The sequence below is a fragment of the Arachis stenosperma genome, chromosome 6 (genome assembly GCF_014773155.1).
Source record: "Arachis stenosperma cultivar V10309 chromosome 6, arast.V10309.gnm1.PFL2, whole genome shotgun sequence".
NCBI lineage: Eukaryota > Viridiplantae > Streptophyta > Magnoliopsida > Fabales > Fabaceae > Arachis > Arachis stenosperma.
In genome coordinates this window covers 20,546,163-20,571,457 of record NC_080382.1, presented here as the reverse complement: position 1 = coordinate 20,571,457, position 25,295 = coordinate 20,546,163, and the positions used below count along the sequence as shown (strand labels likewise).

The 25,295-nt window shown below is 38.9% G+C and overlaps 1 protein-coding gene and 1 non-coding gene across 2 annotated transcripts; both read left to right on the top strand.

Annotated features, from left to right (window-relative positions):
- Nucleotides 1-293: 293 nt before the first annotated feature.
- Nucleotides 294-401, top strand: LOC130938232 (small nucleolar RNA R71). The gene has a single exon (XR_009069405.1). It is a non-coding gene; the product is annotated as a small nucleolar RNA R71 (small nucleolar RNA).
- Nucleotides 402-15,098: 14,697 nt separating this feature from the next.
- On the top strand, nt 15,099-18,596 carry LOC130933842 (uncharacterized). Its single transcript, XM_057863450.1, has 5 exons — nt 15,099-16,559; nt 16,649-16,863; nt 16,981-17,137; nt 17,253-18,043; nt 18,296-18,596. The coding sequence occupies exons 1-5, from the start codon at nt 15,099-15,101 to the stop codon at nt 18,594-18,596; spliced, it is 2,925 nt and encodes a 974-aa protein (XP_057719433.1).
- Nucleotides 18,597-25,295: the final 6,699 nt, after the last annotated feature.

Sequence of the window (25,295 nt, the reverse complement as noted above, 5' to 3'; positions counted from 1 at the left end):
CCAGACAGACTTTGAGAAATCAAGTTGACTTGTTGAGTCAATATCTTGTTCTGAGCCAATATGGCATTCAGAGTGTCAATCTCAAGAACTCCTTTCTTCTGACTAGTCCCATTGTTCACAGGATTCCTTTCAGAAGTGTACATGAATTGGTTATTTGCAACCATTTCAATCAATTCTTGAGCTTCTGCAGGCGTCTTCTTCAGATGAAGAGATCCTCCAGCAGAGCTATCCAAGGACATCTTAGATAGTTCAGAGAGACCATCATAGAAAATACCTATGATGCTCTATTCAGAAAGCATGTCTGAAGGACATCTTCTGATTAATTGTTTGTATCTTTCCCAAGCTTCATAGAGGGATTCTCCATCCTTCTGTCTGAAGGTTTGGACTTCCACTCTAAGCTTACTCCATCTTTGTGGTGGAAAGAACTTTGCCAAGAAGGCATTGACTAGCTTTTCCCAAGAGTCCGGCTTTCTTTAGGTTGAGAATCCAACCATATTCTAGCTCTGTCTCTTACAGCAAAAGGGAATAGCATCAGTTTATAGACCTCAGGGTTAACCCCATTAGTCTTGACTGTGTCACAGATTTGCAAGAATTCAGCTAAAAACTGATGAGGATCTTCCATTGGAAGTCCATGGAACTTGCAATTCTGTTGCATTAGAGAAACTAATTGAGGCTTAAGCTCAAAGTTGTTTGCTCCAATGGCAGGGATAGAGATGCTTCTCCCATAGAAGTCGGGAGTAGGTGCAGTAAAGTCACCCAGCACCTTCCTTGCATTGTTGGCATTGTTGTTGTTTTCGGCTGCCATGGGTTCTTCTTCTTTGAAGAATTCGGTCAGGTGCTCTAAAGAGAGTTGTGCTTTGGCTTCTCTTAGCTTTCGCTTCAAGGTTCTCTCAGGTTCAGGGTCAGCTTCAACAAGAATGCCTTTGTCTCTGCTCCTGCTCATATGAAAGAGAAGAGAAAAAGAAAATGTGGAATCCTCTATGTCACAGTATAGAGATTCCTTGAAATGTCAGAGGAAAAGAGAAATAGAAAGAAGAAGGAGAAGAAGAATTCGAACTTTAATTAGATAAGGTTCGAATTGTGCATTTAGAAGGAGTGGTACTCCATAAATAGAAGGATGTGAGAAGGAGGGAAGAGGATTTTCGAAAATTCAATTAAAAAGATGTTAATAATTTTCGAAAATTGAAAGTGGAAAAGAATTAAAGTAATTTTTGAAAAAGATTTTGAAATTAGAAATTAAAAAGATTTGATTGAAAGCTATTTAAAAAAAATTGAGGTTAAAAAGATTTGATTGAAAAGTTATGGTTTTAAAAAGATGTGATTGAGAAGATATGATTTGAAAACAATTTGAAAAGATATGATTTGAAAACAATTTGAAAAGATATGATTTGAAAACAATTTGAAAAGATATGATTTTAAAAATAAATTGATGACTTGCCTAACAAGAAAAGATATGATTCAAACATAAAACCTTCCTTAATAGGAAAGGCAAAAAAATGTTCAATCAAATCTTTAATTGTTAGTAAGTATCTTTGAAAAAGGAAAGAAATTGATTTTGAAAACATTTGATTGAAAAGATTTGATTTTGAAAAACTTTGAAAAAAAATTGATTTGAAAACAAAATCTTCCCCCTAGCACCATCCTGGCGTTAAACGCCCAGAATGGTATACATTCTGGCGTTTAACGCCCAAAATGCTACCTCTTTGGGCGTTAAACGCCCAACCAGGTGCCTTGGCTGGCGTTTAAACGCCAGTCTGCCTTCTTCACTGGGCATTTTTGAATGCTCAGCTTTTTCTGTATAATTCCTCTGCAGTATGTTCTGAATCTTCAATTCTTTGTATCATTGACTTGAAAAGACACAAATTAAAAATATTTTTGGATTTTTAATAATCAAAATGCAATAAGAATCAAATAACAATGCATGCAAGACACCAAACTTAGCAGTTTGTATACTACTAACACTATATGAGACACATGAACACTCAAGTCAATAGAATTTAAAGATCAAAACAAGAAATATATGCATGGATTCGAAAAAAAAAATGTAACAAAAACATGCATTTGACACCAAACTTAAGATGAGACACTAGACTCAAGCAAGAAACATCAAATATTTTTGGTTTTTATGATTTTGCAAATTTTTTTTTTTGTGTTTTTCGAAAATTAAGTGGGAAAAGATATCAAAATTCTTAATGAGAATTCCAGGAATCAGTGCAATGCTAGTCTAAGACTCCGGTCCAGGAATTAGACATGGCTTCACAGCCAGCCAAGCTTTCAAAGAAAGCTTCGGTCCAAGACACTAGACATGACCAAAGGTCAGCCAAGCCTTAGCAGATCACTGCTCCAAAAGCAAAATTGATGAAAATCAACAAGCTCTTGTGGTGATAAGTTGAAACCTCGGTCCAATCAGATTAGACATGGCTTCTCAGCCAGCCAGATTTCAACAAATCATCATGAAACTCTAGAATTCATCTTCAAGAATTTCGAAAAAAAATACCTAATCTAAGCAACAAGATGAACCGTCAGTTGTCCAGCCTGAACAATCCCGGGCAATAACACCAAAAATTTGATGTTGTTGCCGGATCTTGGCACTGATGTTACCAAAGGCTTGCTCAAAACTAGAACAATCCCCGGCAACGGCGCCAAAAACTTGGTGCGCGAAATTGTGAAATATACTTTTTCACAACTCTCATAATCCCTGGTAATGGCTCCAAAAACGTGGTAGCTCAATACCATGGCATTACACAACTTCGCACAACTAACCAGCAAGTGCACTGGGTCGTCCAAGTAATAAACCTTACGTGAGTAAGGGTCGATCCCACGGAGATTGTTAGTATTGAAGCAAGCTATGGTCATCTTGTAAATCTTAGTCAGGCAAACTCAGATATATATGGTGATGAACGAAAATAACATAAAGATAAGGATAGTGATACTTATGTATATCATTGGTGTAAGAGCTTCAGACAAGTGTATGAAGATGCCTTCCCTTCCGTCTCTCTGCTTTCCTACTGTCTTCATCCAACCCTTCTTACTCCTTTCCATGGCAAGCTCGTATAGGGTCTCACTGTTGTCAGCAGCTACCTCCCATCCTCGCAGTGAAAGCTAATGCTCAATACTCTGTCACAGTACGGCCAATCACCGGTTCGGTTCCCTCCCCTACCGGAATAGAATAACTCTTTTGCGTCTGTCACTAACGCCCAGTAGGTTACAGGTTTGAAGCACGTCACAGTCATTCAATCATTGAATCCTACTCAGAACACCACAGACAAGGTTAGACCTTCCGGATTCTCTTGAATGCTGCCATCAGTTCTTGCCTATACCACGAAGACTCTGATCTCACGGAATGGTTGGCTCGTTTGTCAGGCGAGCACTCGGTTGTCAGGCGATCAACCATGCATCGTGCAATCAGGAATCCAAGAGATATCACTAAGCCTCAGATGCTTGTAGAACAAGAATGGTTGTCAGTCACCTTGTTCATGGGTGAGAATGGTGATGGGCGTCAATCATCACCTTCATCATGTTGAAGAACAAGTGATATCTTGGATAAAGAACAAGCGGAATTTGAATGGAAGAACAATAGTAATTGCATTAATACTCGAGGTACAGCAGAGCTCCACACCTTAATCTATGGTGTGTAGAAACTCCACCGTTGAAAATACATAAGCATAAGGTCTAGGCATGGCCGAATGGCCAGCCTCCCAATGATCTAAGAACTAAAATGTCCAAAGATGATCTAGAGATCTAAAAGTGATCAAAAGATTTTTAACAATAGTAAAAGGTCCTACTTATAAGAAACTAGTAGCCTAGGGTGTACAGAAATGAGTAAATGACATAAAAATCCTCTTCCGGGCCCACTTGGTGTGTGCTTGGGCTGAGCAATGAAGCAATTTCGTGTAGAGACTCTTCTTGGAGTTAAACGCCAGCTTTGGTGCCAGTTTGGGCGTTTAACTCCCATTTGGGTGCCAGTTCCAGCGTTTAACGCTGGGATTCCTTGAGGTGACTTTGAACGCCGGTTTGGGCCATCAAATCTTGGGCAAAGTATGGACTATTATATATTGCTGGAAAGCCCAGGATGTCTACTTTCCAACGCCGTTGAGAGCGCGCCAATTGGGCTTCTGTAACTCCAGAAAATCCGCTTCGAATGCAGGGAGGTCAGAATCCAACAGCATCTGCAGTCCTTTTTGGTCTCAGAATCAGATTTTTGCTCAGGTCCCTCAATTTCAGCCAGAAAATACCTGAAATCACAGAAAAACACACAAACTCATAGTAAAGTCCAGAAAAGTGAATTTTAATTAAAAACTAATAAAAATATACTAAAAACTAACTATATCATATCAAAAACATACTAAAAACAATGCCAAAAAGTATACAAATTATCCGCTCATCAGTTAACTTTAAGAGGGCTGATGTCGAAATACAAAAAAAAATGCATAGCCTTAAGTTAGTGGTGGACGAAATTGTTATTCATGTGTTATTCCATTTTTTGCAAAATTCATTGCTTCATTCCCTGGTAATGGCGCCAAAAACATGATGCCAATACCATGGTTCACAACTTCGTTCAACTTAACCAGCAAGTGTACTGGGTCATCCAAGTAATACCTTACGTGAGTAAGGGTCGATCCCACAGAGATTGTTGGTATGAAGCAAGCTATGGTCATCTTGTAAATCTCAGTTAGGCAGATTAAATTGGTTTATGGGTTTTCGAATAATTAATAATAAATAGAAAATAAAAAGGGATAGAAATACTTATGTAAATTAATAGTGGGAATTTCAGATAGGTGTATGGAGATGCTGTGTTCCTCTTGAAACTCTACTTCACTACTCACTCTTCCTTCAATCCTTCTTACTCCTTTCCATGACAAGCTGTATGTAGGGCATCACCGTTGTCAATGGCTACATCCTATCCTCTCAGTGAAAATGGTCCTATGCTCTGTCACAGCACGGCTAATCATCTGTCGATTCTCAATCAGATTGGAATAGAATCCCTTGATTCTTTTGCGTTTGTCATCACGCCCAGCCTTCAGGAGTTTGAAGCTTGTCACAGTCATTCAATCCCAGAATCCTACTCGGAATACCATAGACAAGGTTTAGACTTTCCGGATCCTCATGAATTCCGCCATCTATCTAACTTATACCACGAAGATTCTATTGGGGAATCTAAGAGATATGCGCCCGGCCTAAGGTAGAACGGAAGTGGTTGTCAATCACGCGCGTTCATAGGTGAGAATGATGATGAGTGTCACGGATCATCACATTCATCAAAGTGTTGTGCAACGTATATCTTGGAATAAGAATAAAAGAGAATTGAATAGAAAGTAATAGTAATTGTATTGAAACTTGAGGTATAGCAGAGCTCCACACCCTTAATCTATGGTGTGCAGAAACTCCACCGTTGAAAATACATAAGTGAAAGGTTCAGGCATGGCCGAATGGCCAGCCCCAAAATGTGATCACAGGATTCCAAATACAATCCAGGATCCAGTCCTCTAATATGATAGTAAAAAGTTCTATTTATAATAAACTAGCTCCTAGGGTTTACATGAGTAAGTAATTGATGCATAAATCCACTTCCGGGGCCCACTTGGTGTATGCTTGGGCTGAGCTTGATCTATCCACGAGCTGAGGCTTTTCTTGGAGTTGAACTCCAAGTTATGACGTGTTTTGGGCGTTCAACTCCGGATCATGACGTGTTTCTGGCGTTTAACTCTAGACAGTAGCATGTACTTGGCGTTCAACGCCAAGTTACGTCGTCAATTTCCGAATAAAGTATGAACTATTATATATTGCTGGAAAGCTCTGAATGTCTACTTTCCAAAGCCGTTGAGAGCGCGCCATTTGGAGTTCTGTAGCTCTAGAAAATCCATTTTGAGTGCAGGGAGGTCAGATTCCAACAGCATCAGCAGTCCTATTGTCAGCCTTTTTCAGAGTTTTGCTCAAGTCCCTCAATTTCAGCCAAAAATTACCTGAAATCACAGAAAAACACACAAACTCATAGTAAAGTCCAGAAATGTGAATTTAACATAAAAACTAATGAAAACATCCCTAAAAGTAGCTTGAACTTACTAAAAACTACCTAAAAACAATGCCAAAAAGCGTATAAATTATCCGCTCATCACAACACAAAACTTAAATTGTTACTTGTCCCCAAGCAACTGAAAATCAATTAGGATAAAAAGAAGAGAATATACTATAAATCCCAGAATATCAATGAATATTAATTATAATTAGATGAGCGGGACTTGTAGCTTTTTGCTTCTGAACAGTTTTGGCATCTCACTTTTTCCTTTGAAGTTTGGAATGATTGGCTTCTCTAGGAACTTAGACTTTCGGATAGTGTTATTGACTTTCCTAGTTAAGCATGTTGATTCTTGAACACAGCTACTTATGAGTCTTGGCCGTGGCTCTAAGCACTTTGTTTTCCAGTATTACCACCGGATACATAAATGCCACAGACACATAACTGGGTGAACCTTTTCAGATTGTGACTCAGCTTTGCTAGAGTCCCCAGTTAGTGGTGTCCAGAGCTCTTAAGCACACTCTTTTTGCTTTGGATCACGACTTTAACCACTCAGTCTCAAGCTTTTCACTTGGACCTGCATGCCACAAGCACATGGTTAGGGACAGCTTGGTTTAGCCGCTTAGGCCTGGATTTTATTTTCTTGGGCCCTCCTATCCATTGATGCTCAAAGCCTTGGATCCTTTTTACCCTTGCCTTTTGGTTTTAAGGGCTATTGGCTTTTTCTGCTTGCTTTTTCTTTCTCTCTTTTTTTTTCGCCATTTTTTTTTCGCAAGCTTTTTAATTTTCACTGTTTTTTCTTGCTTCAAGAATCAATTTCATGATTTTTCAGATCATCAATAACATTTCTCTTTATTCATCATTCTTTCAAGAGCCAACAATTTTAACATTCATAAACAGCAAGATCAAAAGACATATGCACTGTTCAAGCATTCATTTAGAAAACAAAAGTATTGTCACCACATCAATATAATTAAACTAAATTCAAGGATAAATTCGAACTTCATGTACTTCTTGTTCTTTTGAATTAAAACATTTTTCATTTAAGAGAGGTGAAGGATTAATGGAATTTATTCATAGCTTTAAGACATGGTTACTACATACTAATGATCATGAAGTAGAGATACAAAACATAGATGAACATAACATAGAAATCGAAAAACAGAAGAAATAAGAATAAGGAATGAATCCACCTTTAGTGGCGTCTTCTTCTTGAAGGACCAACAATGTTCTTAAGCTCTTCTATGTCCCTTCCTTGCCTTTGTTACTCCTCCCTCATTGCTCTTTGGTCTTCTCTTATTTCTTGGAGAATGATGGAGTGCTCATGATGTTCCACCCTTAATTGTTCCACATTGTGGCTTAAATCTTCTAAGGAGGTGTTGAGTTGTTCCCAATAGTTGTTGGGAGGAAAGTGCATCCCTTGAGGCATCTCAGGGATTTCTTGATGATGAGCTTTCTCATGCATCTCTTGAGAACCGTGAAGGGTCTCTCTTGCTTGCTCCATCCTCTTCTTGGTGATGGGCTTATCCTCTTCAATGAGGATGTCTCCTTCTATGATAACTCCAGCTGAGTAACACAGATGGCAAATAAGGTGAGGAAAAGCTAGCCTTGCCATGGTGGAGGGCTTGTCGGCTATTTTGTAGAATTCATTGGAGATGACTTCATGAACTTCTACTTCCTCTCCAATCATGATGCTATGAATCATGATGGCCCGATCCACAGTAACTTCAGATCAGTTGCTAGTGGGAATGATGGAGCGTTGAATGAACTCCAACCATCCTCTAGCTACAGGCTTGAGGTCCAGTCTTCTTAGTTGGACTGGCTTGCCTTTGGAGTCTCTCTTCCATTGAGCTCCTTCCATACATATGTCCATAAGGACTTGGTCCAACCTTTGATTAAAGTTGACCCTTCTAGTGTAGGGGCGTTCATCTCCTTGCATCATGGGCAAGTGGAATGCCAACCTCACATTTTCCGGACTAAAATCTAAGTATTTCCCCCGAACCATTGTGAGATAATTCTTTGGACTCGGGTTCATACTTTGATCATGGTTCCTAGTGATCCATGCATTGGCATAGAACTCTTGAACCATTAAGATTCCGACTTGTTGCATGGGGTTGGTTAAGACTTCCCAACCTCTTCTTCGGATCTCATGTCGGATCTCCGGATACTCATTTTTCTTGAGCTTGAAAGGGACCTCAGGGATCACCTTCTTCTTTGCCATAACATCATAGAAGTGGTCTTGATGGCTCTTGGAGATGAATCTTTCCATCTCCCATGACTCGGAGGTGGAAGCTTTTGTCTTCCCTTTTCCTTTTCTAAAGGATTCTCCAGCCTTAGGTGCCATTGATGGTAATGGAAAAACAAAAAGCTTATGCTTTTACCACACCAAACTTAAAATATTGCTCGTCCTCGAGCAATAGAAGAAAGAAGAGAAGAAGAAGAAGAAGAGAATATGGAGGAGAAGGGGAAGTGTAGGTTCGGTCAAGGTATGGAAGAGGGGGTTGTGTTGTGTGAAAATGAAGTAGAATGGAAGGGTATATATAGGGAGAGGGGGGAGTGAATGGTCGGCCATTTAGGGTGGGAATGGGTGGGAAAATGTTTTTGAATTTTTGAAGGTAGGTGGGGTTTATGGGGAAGAGTGAATGGATGTGAGTGGTGAATAGGTGATTGGGAAGAGAGCTTGAGGTGATTGGTGAAGGGTTTTTGGGAATTGTGATATGGGGAAGGGTAAAACTAGGATTAGGAGGTAAGGTAGGAATATGGTAGGTGGGGATCCTGTGGGGTCCACAGATCCTGAGGTGATCCTGTGGGGTCCACAGATCCTGAGGTGTCAAGGAATTCCATCCCTGCACCAAATAGGCATGTAAATTGCCTTTGCACACCATTCTGGCATTTAAACGCTGTGTGGTGCACATTCTGGGCGTTCAACGCCCATATGTAACATGTTTCTGGCGTTGAACGCCAGTTTCATGCTTGTTACTGGCGTTCAGCGCCAGTTTTTCTTCTCTAGGCACATTCCTGGCGTTCAGTGCCAGAATGTTGCTTGTTTCTGGCGTTCAGCGCCAGAATGATACTCTGTTCTGGCGTTGAACGCCGGCCAGATGCATCTTACTGGCGTTGAACGCCAGCCTGTGCTTCCTCCAGGGTGTGATTTTTTTCTTCTGCTGTTTTTGATTCTGTTTTTAATTTTTATGATTTTTTCGTGACTCCTCATGATCATGTACCTAATAAAACACAAAATAACAATAAAATAAAATAAAAATTAGATAAATAAAATTGGGTTGCCTCCCAACAAGCGCTTCTTTAATGTCAATAGCTTGACAGTGGCTCTCATGGAGCCACAAGGTGATCAGGTCAATGTTGTATAGTCCCAACACCAAACTTAGAGTTTGGATATGGGATCTTAACACCAAACTTAGAGTTTGGTTGTGGCCTCCCAACACCAAACTTAGAGTCTGACTGTGGGGGCTCTTCCTGACTCTGAACTGAGAGAAGCTCTTCATGCTTACTCTCTTTTGTCACAGAGGGATGGCCATGTGCCTTAAACACAAGGTAGTCCCCATTCAATTGAAGGACTAATTCACATCTGTTGACATCTATCACAGCTTCTGCTGTGGCTAGGAAAGGTCTTCCAAGGATGATGCAATCATCCTCTTCCTTCCTAGTGTCTAAGATTATGAAATCAGCAGGGATGTAAAGGCCTTCAACCTTTACTAACACGTCCTCTACTATTCCATAAGCTTGTCTCAATGACTTATCTGCCAATTGTAATGAGAACAAGGCAGGTTGTACCTCAATGATCCCCAGCTTCTCCATTACAGAGAGTGGCATAAGATTTATCCCTGACCCCAGATCACACAGAGCTTTTGCAAAGGTCATGGTGCCTATGGTACAAGGTATTAAGAACTTGCCAGGATCTTGTTTCTTTTGAGGTAGAATTTGCTGAACCCAGGTATCCAGTTCACTAATGAGTAAGGGAGGTTCACTTTCCCAAGTCTCATTACCAAACAACTTGGCATTCAGCTTCATGATAGCTCCTAAATATTGAGCAACTTGCTCTCCAGTGACATCTTCATTCTCTTCAGAGGAAGAATAGTCTTCAGAGCTCATGAATGGCAGAAGGAGATTTAATGGAATCTCTATGGTTTCTATATGAGCCTCAGATTCCTGTGGATCCTTAATAGAAAACTCCTTCTTGCTTGAGGGACGTCCCAAGAGGTCTTCCTCACTAGGATTTTCGTCCTCCTCCTCCCTTGTGCATTCGGCCATATTGATTATATCAATGGCCTTGCACTCTCCTTTTGGATTCTCTTTTGTATTGCTTGGGAGAATACTGGGAGGAGTTTCAATGACTTTCTTACTCAGCTGGCCCACTTGTGCCTCCAGATTTCTAATGGAGGATCTTGTTTCACTCATGAAACTAAAAGTGGCCTTTGACAGATCAGAGACTATATTGGCCAAATTAGAAGTGTTTTGTTCAGAATTCTCTGTCTGTTGCTGAGAAGATGATGGAAAAGGCTTGCTATTGCTCAGCCTATTACGTCCACCATTGTTAAAGCCTTGTTGAGGCTTTTGTTGATCCTTCCATGAGAAATTTGGATGATTTCTCCATGATGAGTTATAGGTGTTTCCATAAGGTTCACCCATGTAATTAACCTCTGCCATGGCAGGGTTCTCAGGATCATAAGCTTCTTCAGAAGCTGCCTCTTTAGTACTGTTGGATGCATGTTGCCATCCATTCAGACTTTGAGAGATCATGTTGACCTGTTGAGTCAACACTTTGTTCTGAGCCAATATGGCATTCAGAGCATTAATTTCAAGAACTTCTTTCTTCTGAGGTATCCTATTATTCACGGAATTCCTCTCAGAAGTGTACATGAATTGGTTGTTTGCAACCATGTCAATGAGTTCTTGAGCCTCTTCAGGCGTTTTCTTTAGGTGAATAAATCCACCTGCAGAATGGTCCAATGACATTTTCGAAAATTCAGAGAGACCATAATAGAATATATCTAATATGGTCCATTCTGAAAACATGTCAAATGGACATCTTTTGGTCAGTTGCTTGTATCTTTCCCAAGCTTCATAGAGGGATTCACCATCTTTTTGTTTGAAGGTTTGAACATCCACTCTCAGCTTGCTCAACTTTTGAGGAGGGAAGAATTTATCCAAGAAGGCAGTGACCAGCTTATCCCATGAGTTCAGGCTATCCTTAGGTTGTGAATCCAACCATATTCTAGCTCTGTCTCTTACAGCAAAAGGGAAAAGCATGAGTCTGTAGACTTCAGGATCAACTCCATTTGTCTTTACAGTCTCACAGATCTGCAAGAACTCAGTTAAAAACTGATAAGGATCTTCAGATGGAAGTCCATAAAACTTGCAGTTTTGTTGCATCAAAGCAACTAGTTGAGGCTTAAGCTCAAAATTATTGGCTCCAATGGCAGGAATGGAGATGCTTCTTCCATCAAATTTGGACGTTGGCTTTGTGAAGTCACCAAGCATTCTCCTTGCATTATTATTATTGGGTTCGGCTACCATCTCCTTCTCTTGTTCGAAAATTTCTGAAAGGTTGTTTCTGGATTGTTGTAATTTAGTTTCTCTTAATTTTCTCTTCAGGGTCCTTTCAGGTTCTGGATCAATTTCAACAAGAGTGCCTTTATCCTTGTTCCTGCTTATATGAAAGAGAAGAAAACAAGAAAAGAAAGAGGAATCCTCTATGTCACAGTATAGAGATTCCTTTATGTTAGTAGAAAGAGGGGAAGAATGAAGAAAAAATGAATAGTCTGTATAAAGAGTAAGGATAGGGGAGGTGAAGAGAAGTGTTAGTAATTAAATAATTAAATAGAATAAGAAAAGAGAGGGAGAATTTTCGAAAATAATTTTGAAAAAGGGGTTAGTAATTTTTGAAAATTAGAGATAAAATGTAATTAAAATTAAAACATGAAACAATTAGTTAATTAAAAAGAATTTTTGAAAAAGAAAGAGGTATTTTCGAAAATTAGAGAGGGAAAAGTAGTTAGGTGGTTTTGAAAAAGATAAGAAACAAACAAAAAGTCAAATAGTTGGTTGAAAAAGATATTAAAATCAAATTTGAAAAGATAAGAAGATAAGAAGTTAGATAAGATATTTTGAAAGCAAATTTTGAAAAATATAAAATTTTGAAAAGGATAAGATAAAAAGATAAGATAAAAGTTTTAAGAAAAAGATATTTTGAAAAAGATTTAATTTTTAAAATGACTTAACTAACAAGAAACTACAAGATAAGATTCTAGAATTTAAAGATTGAACCTTTCTTAATAAGAAAGTAACAAACTTCAAATTTTTGAACCAATCACATTAATTGTTAGCTAATTTTCGAAAATTAGATATAAAAGCTAAGAAAAAGAATTTTGAAAAATAATTTTTAAAATTTTCGAAAATAATAATAAAAAATGAAAAAGATATGATTTTTGAAAAGAGAAGATTTTTTTTTTTAAAAAAATTGAGAATTTGACTTGACTTGTAAGAAACAACTAATTTTTTTTAAAAATTTTTGACTAAGTCAACTCAAATTTTCGAAAATTTGGAGAGAAATAAGGAAAAAATATTTTTTTGATTTTTGAATTTTTAATTATGAGAGAGAAAAACAACAAAAATACTCAATGCATGAAATTTTTAGATCAAAACAATGAATGCATGCAAGAATGCTATGAATGTCAAGATGAACACCAAGAACACTTTGAAGATCATGATGAACATCAAGAACATATTTTTGAAAAATTTTTTATGCAAAGAAAATAAGCAAGACACCAAACTTAGAAATCTTTAATGCATGGACTCTAACAAACGAAAGATGCATATGAAAAACAACAAACAACACAAAACAAGAAATCATCAAGATCAAACAAGAAGACTTGTCAAGAACAACTTGAAGATCATAAAGAACACCATGAATGCATGAATTTTTGAAAAATGCAAGAAAAATTTTTAAAAGCATGCAATTGACACCAAACTTAAAAGTTGACTCAAGACTCAAACAAGAAACACAAAATATTTTTTATTTTTATGATTTTCTAATTTTTTTGGATTTTTATTATATTTTTTTTCGAAAATATAGTTTGGAAAAAACGAAAAATAAAGAAAAATTTTGAAAAAGTTTTTGAAAAGAAAATTACCTAATCTGAGCAACAAGATGAACCGTCAGTTGTCCAAACTCAACAATCCCCGGCAACGGCGCCAAAAACTTGGTGGACAAAATTGTTATTCATGTGTTATTCCATTTTTTGCAAAATTCATTGCTTCATTCCCTGGTAATGGCGCCAAAAACATGATGCCAATACCATGGTTCACAACTTCGTTCAACTTAACCAGCAAGTGTACTGGGTCATCCAAGTAATACCTTACGTGAGTAAGGGTCGATCCCACAGAGATTGTTGGTATGAAGCAAGCTATGGTCATCTTGTAAATCTCAGTTAGGCAGATTAAATTGGTTTATGGGTTTTCGAATAATTAATAATAAATAGAAAATAAAAAGGGATAGAAATACTTATGTAAATTAATAGTGGGAATTTCAGATAGGTGTATGGAGATGCTGTGTTCCTCTTGAAACTCTACTTCACTACTCACTCTTCCTTCAATCCTTCTTACTCCTTTCCATGACAAACTGTATGTAGGGCATCACCGTTGTCAATGGCTACATCCCATCCTCTTAGTGAAAATGGTCCTATGCTCTGTCACAGCACGGCTAATCATCTGTCGGTTCTCAATCAGGTTGGAATAGAATCCCTTGATTCTTTTGTGTTTGTCATCACGCCCAGCCTTCAGGAGTTTGAAGCTCGTCACAGTAATTCAATCCCAGAATCCTACTCGGAATACCATAGACAAGGTTTAGACTTTCCGGATCCTCATGAATGCCGCCATCTATCTAACTTATACCACGAATATTCTGTTGGGGAATCTAAGAGATATGTGCCCGGCCTAAGGTAGAACGGAAGTGGTTGTCAATCACGCGCGTTCATAGGTGAGAATGATGATGAGTGTCACGGATCATCACATTCATCAAAGTGTTGTGCAACTTATATCTTGGAATAAGAATAAAAGAGAATTGAATAGAAAGTAATAGTAATTGTATTGAAACTTGAGGTACAGCAGAGCTCCACACCCTTAATCTATGGTGTACAGAAACTCCACCGTTGAAAATACATAAGTGAAAGGTTCAGGCATGGCCGAATGGCCAGCCCCAAAACGTGATCACAGGATTCCAAATACAATCCAGGATCCAGTCCTCTAATATGATAGTAAAAAGTTCTATTTATAATAAACTAGCTCCTAGGGTTTACATGAGTAAGTAATTGATGCATAAATCCACTTCCGGGGCCCACTTGGTGTATGCTTGGGCTGAGCTTGATCTATCCACGAGCTGAGGCTTTTCTTGGAGTTGAACTCCAAGTTATGACGTGTTTTGGGCGTTCAACTCCGGATCATGACGTGTTTCTGGCGTTTAACTCCAGACAGTAGCATGTACTTGGCGTTCAACGCCAAGTTATGTCGTCAATTTCCGAATAAAGTATGAACTATTATATATTGCTGGAAAGCTCTGAATGTCTACTTTCCAACACCGTTGAGAGCGCGCCATTTGGAGTTCTATAGCTCCAGAAAATCCATTTTGAGTGCAGGGAGGTTAGATTTCCAACAGCATCAGCAGTCCTTTTGTCAGCCTTTTTCAGAGTTTTGCTCAAGTCCCTCAATTTCAGCCAGAAATTACCTGAAATCACAGAAAAACACACAAACTCATAGTAAAGTCCAGAAATGTGAATTTAACATAAAAACTAATGAAAACATCCCTAAAAGTAGCTTGAACTTACTAAAAACTACCTAAAAACAATGCCAAAAAGCGTATAAATTATCCGCTCATCAGTTAGCAGAGGAAAGAGAATACTCGGATACTCAGCAGCAGGAAATTAATAATTTGAAAATAGATATTATTAAATTATGGAAGCAGGAGGAAAAGTATTGGGGTCAGAGATCTAGAGTGAAATGGCTGAAGTTTGGTGACAAGAATACTGCCTTTTTCCATGCTTCTACCATCCAACGAAGGGACAGGAATATGATTGAGAGATTAAAGAATACTAGTGGAGAATGGGTGCGTGGTGAGAATGAGATTCTTAAGCTGGCTGTTCTTCATTTTCAGAATCTCTTTAAAGCTTCCGATAACCTTGTTATGTCTGAATGCATTAGCAGAATCCCTATTAGAGTGACTGAAGGTATGAATCGAGAGCTAATGAAAAAGGTTTCTGATCAGAAAATCAAAGTAGCTGCTTTCAGCCTTGGCAGTCTTAAGGCACCGGGTCCAGATGGATTAAATGGCCTTTTTTTCCTAAAGCATTGGGCAATTATTGAGAAAGAGGTTTGTGAAGTTGTTAAGCATTTCTTTCAGGAAAGGGTCCTACCGAGTGGCATCGGAGATACTATTATAGTCTTGGTTCCTAAGACCAATCACCCAGAAACTCTTAATCAGCTTCAACCGATTAGCTGTTGTAATTTTATATATAAGATCATTTCTAAGGTGTTGGTTATTAGGCTTAGAAGAATAATAGATGCAATTGTTTCACCTATCCAGAGTGCTTTTGTGGGGGGACGCCTCATTCAAGATAACTTGGTAATAGTGCAGAAAATGTTTCATGCTTTAAATAGAAAAGGGTGGCATGCTTCCAGGAATTTAGCCGTTAAGATTGATATGAATAAAGCCTATGACAGGGTTGAATGGTCATTCCTAGAAGCAACTCTGAAAGCTTTTGGGTTTAATTTGCACTGGGTTAAGTTGATTATGATGTGTGTCTCGCAGGTTTCTTTTAAAATTAAGATCAATGGTATTTTGTCAAGAAGTTTTGTGCCGCAGAGGGGACTAAGGCAGGGAGACCCCCTTTTGCCTTATCTGTTTATCATAGTAGTTGAAATTTTTACTATTCTTATGGACAAGGCTAAAGAAGAGGGTAGAATCTCTGGTGTCAGAATTGCTCCTACTACTCTTGCCATTTCCCATCTCCTCTTTGCGGATGATTGCATTATCTTCTCGAAGGATAGTGAGGAGGAAGTTTATCAGCTCATTACTATTTTAAATATGTATACAGAAGCCTCGGGGCAGCGAATAAATGTTGACAAGTCTGGGATTACGTTCGGCAACCAGGTTCCGATTAGAAATAGAGCGGAAATAGAAGAGATCTTAGGGTTGCCTGCTTGGGATCAACCAGGTAAGTACCTTGGTCTTCCGGTTCAGTGGGGTAGATCTAAGAATAATGCTCTGAGGTGGATTGAGGAGCGAGTGTCTGATAAGCTTTGCGGTTGGAAGGAAAAGCTTCTTACTCAGTCTGGGAGGGAGGTTCTCATCAAATCGGTTATTCAAGCGATACCTGCCTATGCTATGAATGTCGTCCTCTTTCCTAAAGGTTTTTGTCACCACCTTTCTCAGAAAGTGGCTAAATTTTGGTGGGCCTCTACTGGTAAGGATAGGGATTCTATTGGAAGAGTTGGGATAAAATTTGTGCTAGCAAAAGGGATGGAGGAATTGGTTTTAAGGATTTTTACAGTCAAAATTTAGTACACTTGGCAAAGCAGGCATGGAGAGTTTTTGAATGCCCTAATGCGGTCTGGGTTCAGGTGCTTAAGGCTATTTATTTTCCGAATGAGAATTTTAAAGTAACTAAGGCAGGAAAGGGAGCATCTTGGATCTGGAAAAGTATTATGCATGGTAAGGACTTCCTATTGAGAAATGGGAGATGGTTGATTGGGAATGGAGAAAAAGTGAGTATTTTGGATGATAATTGGATATTAAACATGAAGAAGAGTCCTGATGTTATGAATAATGACGTCACGTTTGTAAAGGAGCTAATTAGTGAAGGATAGGGGTGGAATATAAATGAGTTAAGGAAACATTTTGATGGAGATACTACTGGGAAGATCATTAGAACCCCGGTTAGTATTATTGGCAGGGAAGACAAATTTAGTTGGCCACTTAAACCTGATGGAAAGTACACTATCAAAACGGGATATCATGCTGCCAGAAAAGAGCAGCATCTTGATAATAACAATAGCCCATCAACTAGTGATGACTTCAGGGACTTATGGAGAGACATTTGGAAGTTAAAAGTGCCTCAAGATCAGAACCTTTCTATGGCGGGCCTCGCATAACATTTTATCGGTCTTCCAAAATCTTTATAATAAAAAAATCTCTAACACTCCTATCTGCCCTATTTGTTTACAGGAACCAGAGTCCACTGTGCATGCGCTGCTGCTCTGCCCTTGGACAAGGGCTGCGTGGTTTGGAGCCCAAATTCAGTGCTATCCTACGGTCCATACAGTCTCATCTTTTGGAAAATGGATAATGGATCTTTTTAAAAATATGAAGGTGTGCACAGAAAGTGACTACGAGCTGTGTAGTAGCAGAGTAGGTTTTTTGGCATGGGAGGTGTGGAAAGCGAGAAATCAGGCAGTGCATCAGAGGTCCAAGCCTAGCCCTTTACTAGTAATTAACAACACTAAGCAAATGGAAATAGAATTTGTAGATTTCGCAGGAGAACCAGCTATAAATTCTATTCATGGCAGAAGGACAGTTAGAAGGATTACCTGGAGACCGCCACTGCCAGGATGGATCAAGTGCAATGTTGATGCAGCGTTTCTCGAAGTGTTCTCTAGAGGAGCAACAGCGGCAGTATTCAGAGACCATGCTGGAAACCTCCTCACAGCCTCAAACTCTAAAATTGCGGCTTCGTCGCCTTTAGCTGTAGAAGCATTAGCGATTAGGGAAGCACTAATAATAGCTAAAAACTTTCAACTGGAAAGAATTATCTTTGAATCTGACAGTTTGATTCTCATCCAAGCTGTAAAATCAAAAGCTTCAATTGCAGAAATTCAAATTATTTTGGATGACATTTTGGATTTTGCGCGAAATATCTCAAATTGTGGGTTTACATGGGTGCCACGAGAAGGGAAAGCCTTAGCGCACGTGGTAGCCAAGCTTACAGCTAACGGTTCTCTTCGACAGAATTGGCCCAGGTGTATGCCGCAAATCATCTTCAATATTTTGAAAGAAGAGCACTCCATGTCACTGCAATTGGCAAACAGATCATGAGCATGCTACTTTGTTTTGGACTGGCTGTATATGTATTAAGTCAGACAGAGACTTACTTTGCTTGCAGGTTGAAAGTTCGAAGGCATTTTGGATGTGGTTTTTGGCACCTTCCTTCTCGGGAGAGGTGGAATGCTTTGTTTATTGTTTCTCTTCTCTCCTTGGCGGATCTTGTGTAGTACTCTTTTGGTTGGATACCAGATTGGTGACTTTGCATTGATGGGATTGAGGAGCAATGTGGGGTTGTATCCTGTTCCTTGTTGCTGGGCATTTTGGGTCTTCGGGGTTTCCTTCAGTCGGGGTGGGTTGCTCATGACTACTAGAGAGTTTCAATCCATCCCAGATAGTGCTTGTTCTGAGGCACTGGATCTGCATTCACCTCAGATGCGGGTTAGCTGCGGTTTCACCATCACCATCCTTTGGAGTGTGGTGGCGGAGATATTCCCCACCATCTGCATCTCGGAGCACGCTTCTGCTTAGGATCCATCCGATCTTATTTTTGCAGTATGTGAGTACTGAGTGTCGAGAAGGTGCATGGAGGTGGTAACCTGAGATCTGGTCTGGTGGGGGTGCATCATCAGCATCAATGCTCTGTGATTTTTAGCACTTCAGATATTACTGGCGTATCTGATAATCCTCGTTGCCAAGAAAAAGCTATTATAATGGTGGATCTCTCCTCTGGACAACATGCAGAGATTATGATTGATGATAGTGTTGCAGGACATGTGGAAGTGGTAGCCGAGGAATGTGACTTCGGGAACGGGATAAGGTACTGCTGAAAAGCTACTGCTGCAGATTGGGGATGGAGAGTTCGATTGAAGTTGACCCATTTGAAAGAGTACTAGGTCAAAAATAGTCATGGGCCCAAAGCTGCCAATAATTTCCGTATCAAACAATTGCAAAGTTATGGCATATGATAGATTGGGATCCGGTTTGCTGTGGTTTGGGCTTGTCTGCCTGGACCTTGTCCAAAAAAAAAACCTCTAATGCTCAGCAATGAACTAATTTGGATCAGTCGAGGAAAGAGGAAAAAAATAGAGATGCGGGGTATCAATACCCGGGTTAGATGTAAGTTTCATCCTATTTATAATTTACAAAGAAAAAGTTTAGGGCCAGCATTTTTATTAAAATCTGACCAGCATTTAACCATCAAAAGAAAAATGAGTAATCTTATACTATTATATGTAATCTCATATCATTAAAAATATTAATAATGCCTAATTGATAACTATAAAACATAAAACTGCTAGTTCCTAACACTCCTTGTATACAAAAAACAATGTTGGTTGGATCTGTTTTCAATTTTTCATATGTAGAGAATATGCAAATTATTATGTGAGTAATTACCCAAATTAGTCTCCGAGAATTTTAAAAGCAGACATTTTAGTCCCCAAAAAAATTAATACACTCATTAGTCCCCAATGTTTATCTCCGTCGGCCAAATTAGTCCCCAGTCCAGTTTCCGGCGTGACTCATCAACGGAGACTGCTGAGTTGGCATGTTTAGTATCCAATGTGGCCAGTAATCTGCACAAGTGTCCGTCACATACATATTCGTCCCCATCCTAATAAGCAAAACGGGGTTATTTTGATTATGTACAAATACAGCATTGCAAGAGGAGAATAAAAGTCACGTTTCTTCTCCTCTCTTTCAATCTTTTTCACTGCAAAAGACCTGATACCCCAAACATTTTTCAGTTTTTACGAAGAGCCCTACCTCATCACCACCCGCCTCATCTCCCACCTCATCTCCAACATCACGATCGTAACAGACGTTGTCAATTTCATCCATTGAGGTTAGCATTCCGTTATCCAGACGTCTCTTCTGGATGCGTCAGCACCAATTCGCAAGGAAAAGGCATTGAAGTGGATTTGATCACCGTTGAAGAAGCACATTGAAGAAGGTGAGACCATGTTTGAATATGTTTATAGTTGTTAGAGTCGATTTATTGTTTTGCGGTGTATGTTGCATTACAGAGCACAATACTATGTCTTCAGAGTCTCTTTAATTTTGTATGCATGTTTCTTGACATTTACTAAATGTGTTGAATGAACATTTTTTAGTTTGTTTCTTTTAGGAAAATTGCCACAGTAGAACTAGGTTTATATGACTATGTTTGTTGATTATAAGTATTTATTCACACAGATAGATGGAGGAATTTGGGATTCCTGTTTTCCACCATGGTGGACATTTTGTAAGGGATAACAATAGAGTTCTTCGATATATTGATGGAAGATTTGACAAATTTTCTAAGATGGATATTGACCTGATATGCTTCTTTGATCTACAAACTCTATTCAAAGGTTTGGGTTATTTGGATTACAAGGCTATGTACTGGTTTGATCCTACAGCACCTGACTTAGAGAGTGGGCTGCATCCTATAAAAAGAGACCTAGAAATTAATCAGATGCATGAGAATAAACTAAAGAACAAGGACTTGAAGGAGTTTTATTTGTATTTTGATCACTTGATAATGATTACTCCTCCTGAGGGACTCGACATAGACTTTGACGTTGATGCAGATGTTGAAGGAGAGTCCAGTGATGATGGGGTGGGAAAGAAAAACTCAAAGATGGTTAATTTGAAAAAGAAGGCTTCAATAATTGATAACATAGCCAAAAAATCTGCCAATGCAAAGTATGATGGAGCAATTGGTGCTGAAAGCCCAAAAACTTCTGGGCCTATTAGTGCTACAGGGCCAAAATCTACTGGGCCCACTAGTGCTGGAGTTCTAAAATTTTGTGGGCCTATTAGTGCTAAGGCCAATTTCGAGAACCCAAAAAATATTGCACAAATGGTGCTGGGTCAACTTCATTTGGGACAAGTTTTGGTGGAAAAGGAGCTGCTATTCCCAGATCAGAGGATGTAAATTTTGGTAAAGATGATGAACAAAGTGCAGAAAATGTGGAAGAAGAAGATCCAATCTTTGAGTATGAATCAGAGTCATTATTGACACCGGAAAGTTCTGAAGATGAAAGAGAGATGTATGAATTTCCACAATTTAATGATGCTGCCAGATTTGGAGAGGTGTATTTTAAATTGGAAATGGAATTTGCCACAATTGAATCTTTCAAAACTGCTATGAAGGATCATGTTATTTATGAGGGAAGGAAGATTAGGTATATAAAAAACGATCAAAGGAGAGTTAGATGTGATTGTGAGCATGGGGTGGAGAGGATAAAAAAGCCAAGAAAGCCAAAGGGGCAAGGAGGCATCTATTAATGAGAATGCAGAGGCTGTGAATGAAGAGGCTGCAAATGTGACTTTTGGAACTGATTCTGTTGAAACTGTTACTGCTAAGGTCGCAGAAGTGGATGCTGGTACTACTGATGTGGTTGCTGTGGGTGCTGGTGCTATCAAACTTAATCCTTGTCCATGGCTAATTTATTGTGCATGGGATAATCAGCTAAAGAGTTACCAAATCAAGACTTATATACCTCAACACACCTGTGCCAGAGAATTTGGCAACAATATGGCTGACCAGAAGTGGGTAGCCAATAATTGGAGAAGAGGCTCCGAACTCAACCTCATATTAATCTAAGTGAGGCTTATGAGCACATCAAAATCGACTACAATGTTATCATTAATGGAAAGATGGTGTATAGGGCCCTCAAAGAAGCAAGAGAGCGTGTGATCGGGAATGAGAGAGCACAATATAGTAAGTTGAGGATTATTTGAGTGAGATCCTTAGGAGTAACCCAGGAAGCTCCACCATATTAAATGTGACACCGATGCCTCAGTCCCCTCCATTGTTCAATAAGCTATATATTTCTCTAGATGCTTGTAAAAGGGGGTTCAAAGCTGGGTGTAGAAAACTAATCGGACTTGATGGTTGCTTCTTGAAAGGCTACTTTGGGGGACAACTCCTTTCGGCTGTAAGTCAGGATGCGAACAATCATTTCTATGCGATTGCGTTTGCTGTTGTTGATAGTGAAACTAAAGAAAGCTGGAAATGGTTCCTCACGTTGTTGCAAGAAGATCTTGGAGATCAATATATCTATGGATGGAATTTTATTTCGAACCAACAAAAGGTAAAATGTTATTTAGCTTAATATTACCAATGCCAAATGTGCTTTATTAAGCTAGAATTAATACTCAAATTATATGAGCTGTTAGTTAATTTCTAGTTAGTTTTAATTATATGAGCTGTTAGTACTAATTTCTTAGATTTTTTATAGTTAATTTCTTGATTTTTGTCCTTCTTGTTTCGTTTTCTAGCTCTTTACTTTTGTGGATAACCTACCACTACTTTGAAGCATATCTTAAAGTGCTGTCATTATAATCTTCCTTTTTCTGTTAATGGTGCCAAAACCTTTTTCTTGTTTTTGTTAAGATTGGTTAAATGCACTTAAAGATTGTGTCTCACGACAGGGTCTTATGATATTTCATCCTGTTGTTGTTATCGTAGGTGTATTTGTTCATGCTTGACTTTATCTTATGCATATTTCTACATATAGGATAAAAAAGCTAACTATAGTAGATATATTTTTTTTCTCGTTGCTAGAAAAAAGAAAGAGATAGATACTTTGAATGATAAAAGGAAATGAGACAAACATAATAAAAAATCCCCAAAACTGTTTCAGGAAAGGGGTTGATACTTTGTGTGAGTTGTTATTAGTTGTTAATGATTTATGTAAGTTGCTATTAATTGTGTGTGTCTTCTTTTGATGGTCTGAGATAGGGTCTGTTGCCTGCGTTAAAGGAGGTGATGCCTCACGCACATCATCAAAATTGTGTCAGGCATATCTGGAAAAACTTCACAAACCGATATAAGGACAAGAAAGTTAAAAATATTGTCTGAGAATGTGCTAAATGCACCACTAATGCTGAGTTCCAGGCAAGTATGAAGAAGTTGAAAAGGATAAATGAGGATGCATGGAGCTACCTTGCAAAGTTTGACCCAGCTTGTTGGACTAAAGCTCACTTCAGTCACGGGCCAAAGTGTGACAACCTCACCAACAATATGTGCAAGGTTTGAAATGTAAAAATAGTTAACTATCGATCCAAACCCATTTTGACTATGTGTAAGGAGCTTCGGTGCTATATTATGAGGAGGATGTCGAAATACAAACAAGTATTGGAAACCCACATGCATGGGGTCCGAAGTGGCTCCTACTCAACAAAAAAGGCTTGACGACATTATGAAGGATGTTAGATATTGGCAGCTGGTGAGCGAAATTGTTGCTCATGCTTAAATTGTTGTTTGAAATTGATTGTCCCAGGTAATGGCGCCAAAACCTGGTGCATAATACCATGGTCCAAACATAACTTCACAACTTCGCACAACTAACCAGCAAGTGTACTGGGTCGTCCAAGTAATACCTTACGTGAGTAAGGGTCGATCCCACAGAGATTGTTAGTATGAAGCAAGCTATGGTCATCTTGTAAATCCCAGTCAGGCGGAATCAAATGGATTATGGTTTTCGGAAAATATAAAGAGATACTGAATTAAATAATAAAGGATAGAAATACTTATGTAAATTAATGGTGGGAATTTCAGATAAGCGTATGGAGATGCTTGTCCCTGTTGAATCTCTGCTTTCCTACTGCTTTCGTCCAATCCTTCTTACTCCTTTCCATGGCAAGCTGTATGTAGGGCATCACCGTTGTCAATGGCTACATCCCATCCTCTCAGTGAAAAAGGTCCAAATGCTCTGTCACAGCACGGCTAATCATCTGTCGGTTCTCAATCAGGTTGGAATAGAATCCCGTGATTCTTTTGCGTCTGTCACTAACGCCCAGTCTTCAGGAGTTTGAATCTCGTCACAGTCATTCAATCCCGAAATCCTACTCAGAATACCACAGACAAGGTTAGACTGTCCGGATTCCCATGAATGCCGCCATCAATTCTAGCTTATACCACGAAGATTCTGATTAAGGAATCCAAGAGATATGCGTCCGGTCTAAGGTAGAACGAAAGTGGTTGTCAGTCACGTGCGTTCATAGGTGAGAATGATGATGAGTGTCACGGATCATCACATTCATCAAGTTGAAGAGCAACGAATATCTTAGAACAGGAATAAATCGAATTGGATAGAAAATAATAGTAATTGCATTAAAACTTGAGGTACAGCAGAGCTCCACACCCTTAATCTATGGTGTGCAGAAACTCCACCGTTGAAAATACATAAGTGATGAAGGTTCAGGTATGGCCGAATGGCCAGCCCCCATGATCTAAGAACTAATCGTCCAAAGATTTCTAATACACTAGTAAAAAGTTCTATTTATAATAAACTAGCTACTAGGGTTTACAGAAGTAAGTAATTGATGCATAAATCCACTTCCGGGGCCCACTTGGTGTATGTTTGGGCTGAGCTTGATCTATCCACGAGCTGAGGCTTCTCTTGGAGTTGAATTCCAAGTTGTAACGTGTTTTGGGCGTTCAACTCTGGTTCGTGACGTGTTTCTGGCGTTTGACTCTAGAATGCAGTATGGAACTGGCGTTGAGCGCCAGTTTACATCGTCTAATCTCAAATAAATTATGGATTATTATATTTCTGGAAAACTATGGATGTCTACTTTCCAATGCCGTTGAGAGTGCGCCATTTGGAGTTTTGTAGCTCCAGAAAATCCATTTTGAGTGCAGGGAGGTCAGATTCCAACAGCATCAGCAGTCCTTTGTCAGCCTCCTTCTCAGAGTTTTGCTCAGGTCCCTCAATTTCAGCCAGAAAATACCTGAAATTATAGAAAAACACACAAACTCATAGTAAAGTCCAGAAATGTGAATTTAGCATAAAAACTAATGAAAACATCCCTAAAAGTAACTAGATCATACTAAAAACTACCTAAAAACAATGCCAAAAAGCGTATAAATTATCCGCTCATCACAACACCAAACTTAAATTATTGCTTGTCCCCAAGAAACTGAAAATCAATTAGGATAAAAAGAAGAGAATATACTATAAATTCCAAAATATCAATGAATATTAATTCTAATTAGATGAGCGGGACTTGTAGCTTTTTGCTTCTGAACAGTTTTGGCATCTCACTTTTTCCTTTGAAGTTTAGAATGATTGGCTTCTCCAGGAACTTAGAATTTCGGATAGTGTTATTGATTCTCCTAGTTAAGTATGTTGATTCTTGAACACAGCTACTTTTATGAGTCTTGGCCGTGGCCCTAAGCATTTTGTTTTCTAGTATTACCACCGGATACATAAATGCCACAAAGACATGACTGGG

Excerpts from the sequence above, each read along its gene's own strand:
- LOC130933842 (XM_057863450.1), top strand. The coding sequence starts at position 15,099 with ATGATTGAGAGATTAAAGAATACTAGTGGAGAATGGGTGCGTGGTGAG. Across the intron at positions 16,560-16,648 it reads CAAAAGGGATGGAGGAATTG|GTGCTTAAGGCTATTTATTT; the intron begins GTTTTAAGGATT and ends GTCTGGGTTCAG. Across the intron at positions 18,044-18,295 it reads CTTCGACAGAATTGGCCCAG|TACTCTTTTGGTTGGATACC; the intron begins GTGTATGCCGCA and ends GATCTTGTGTAG.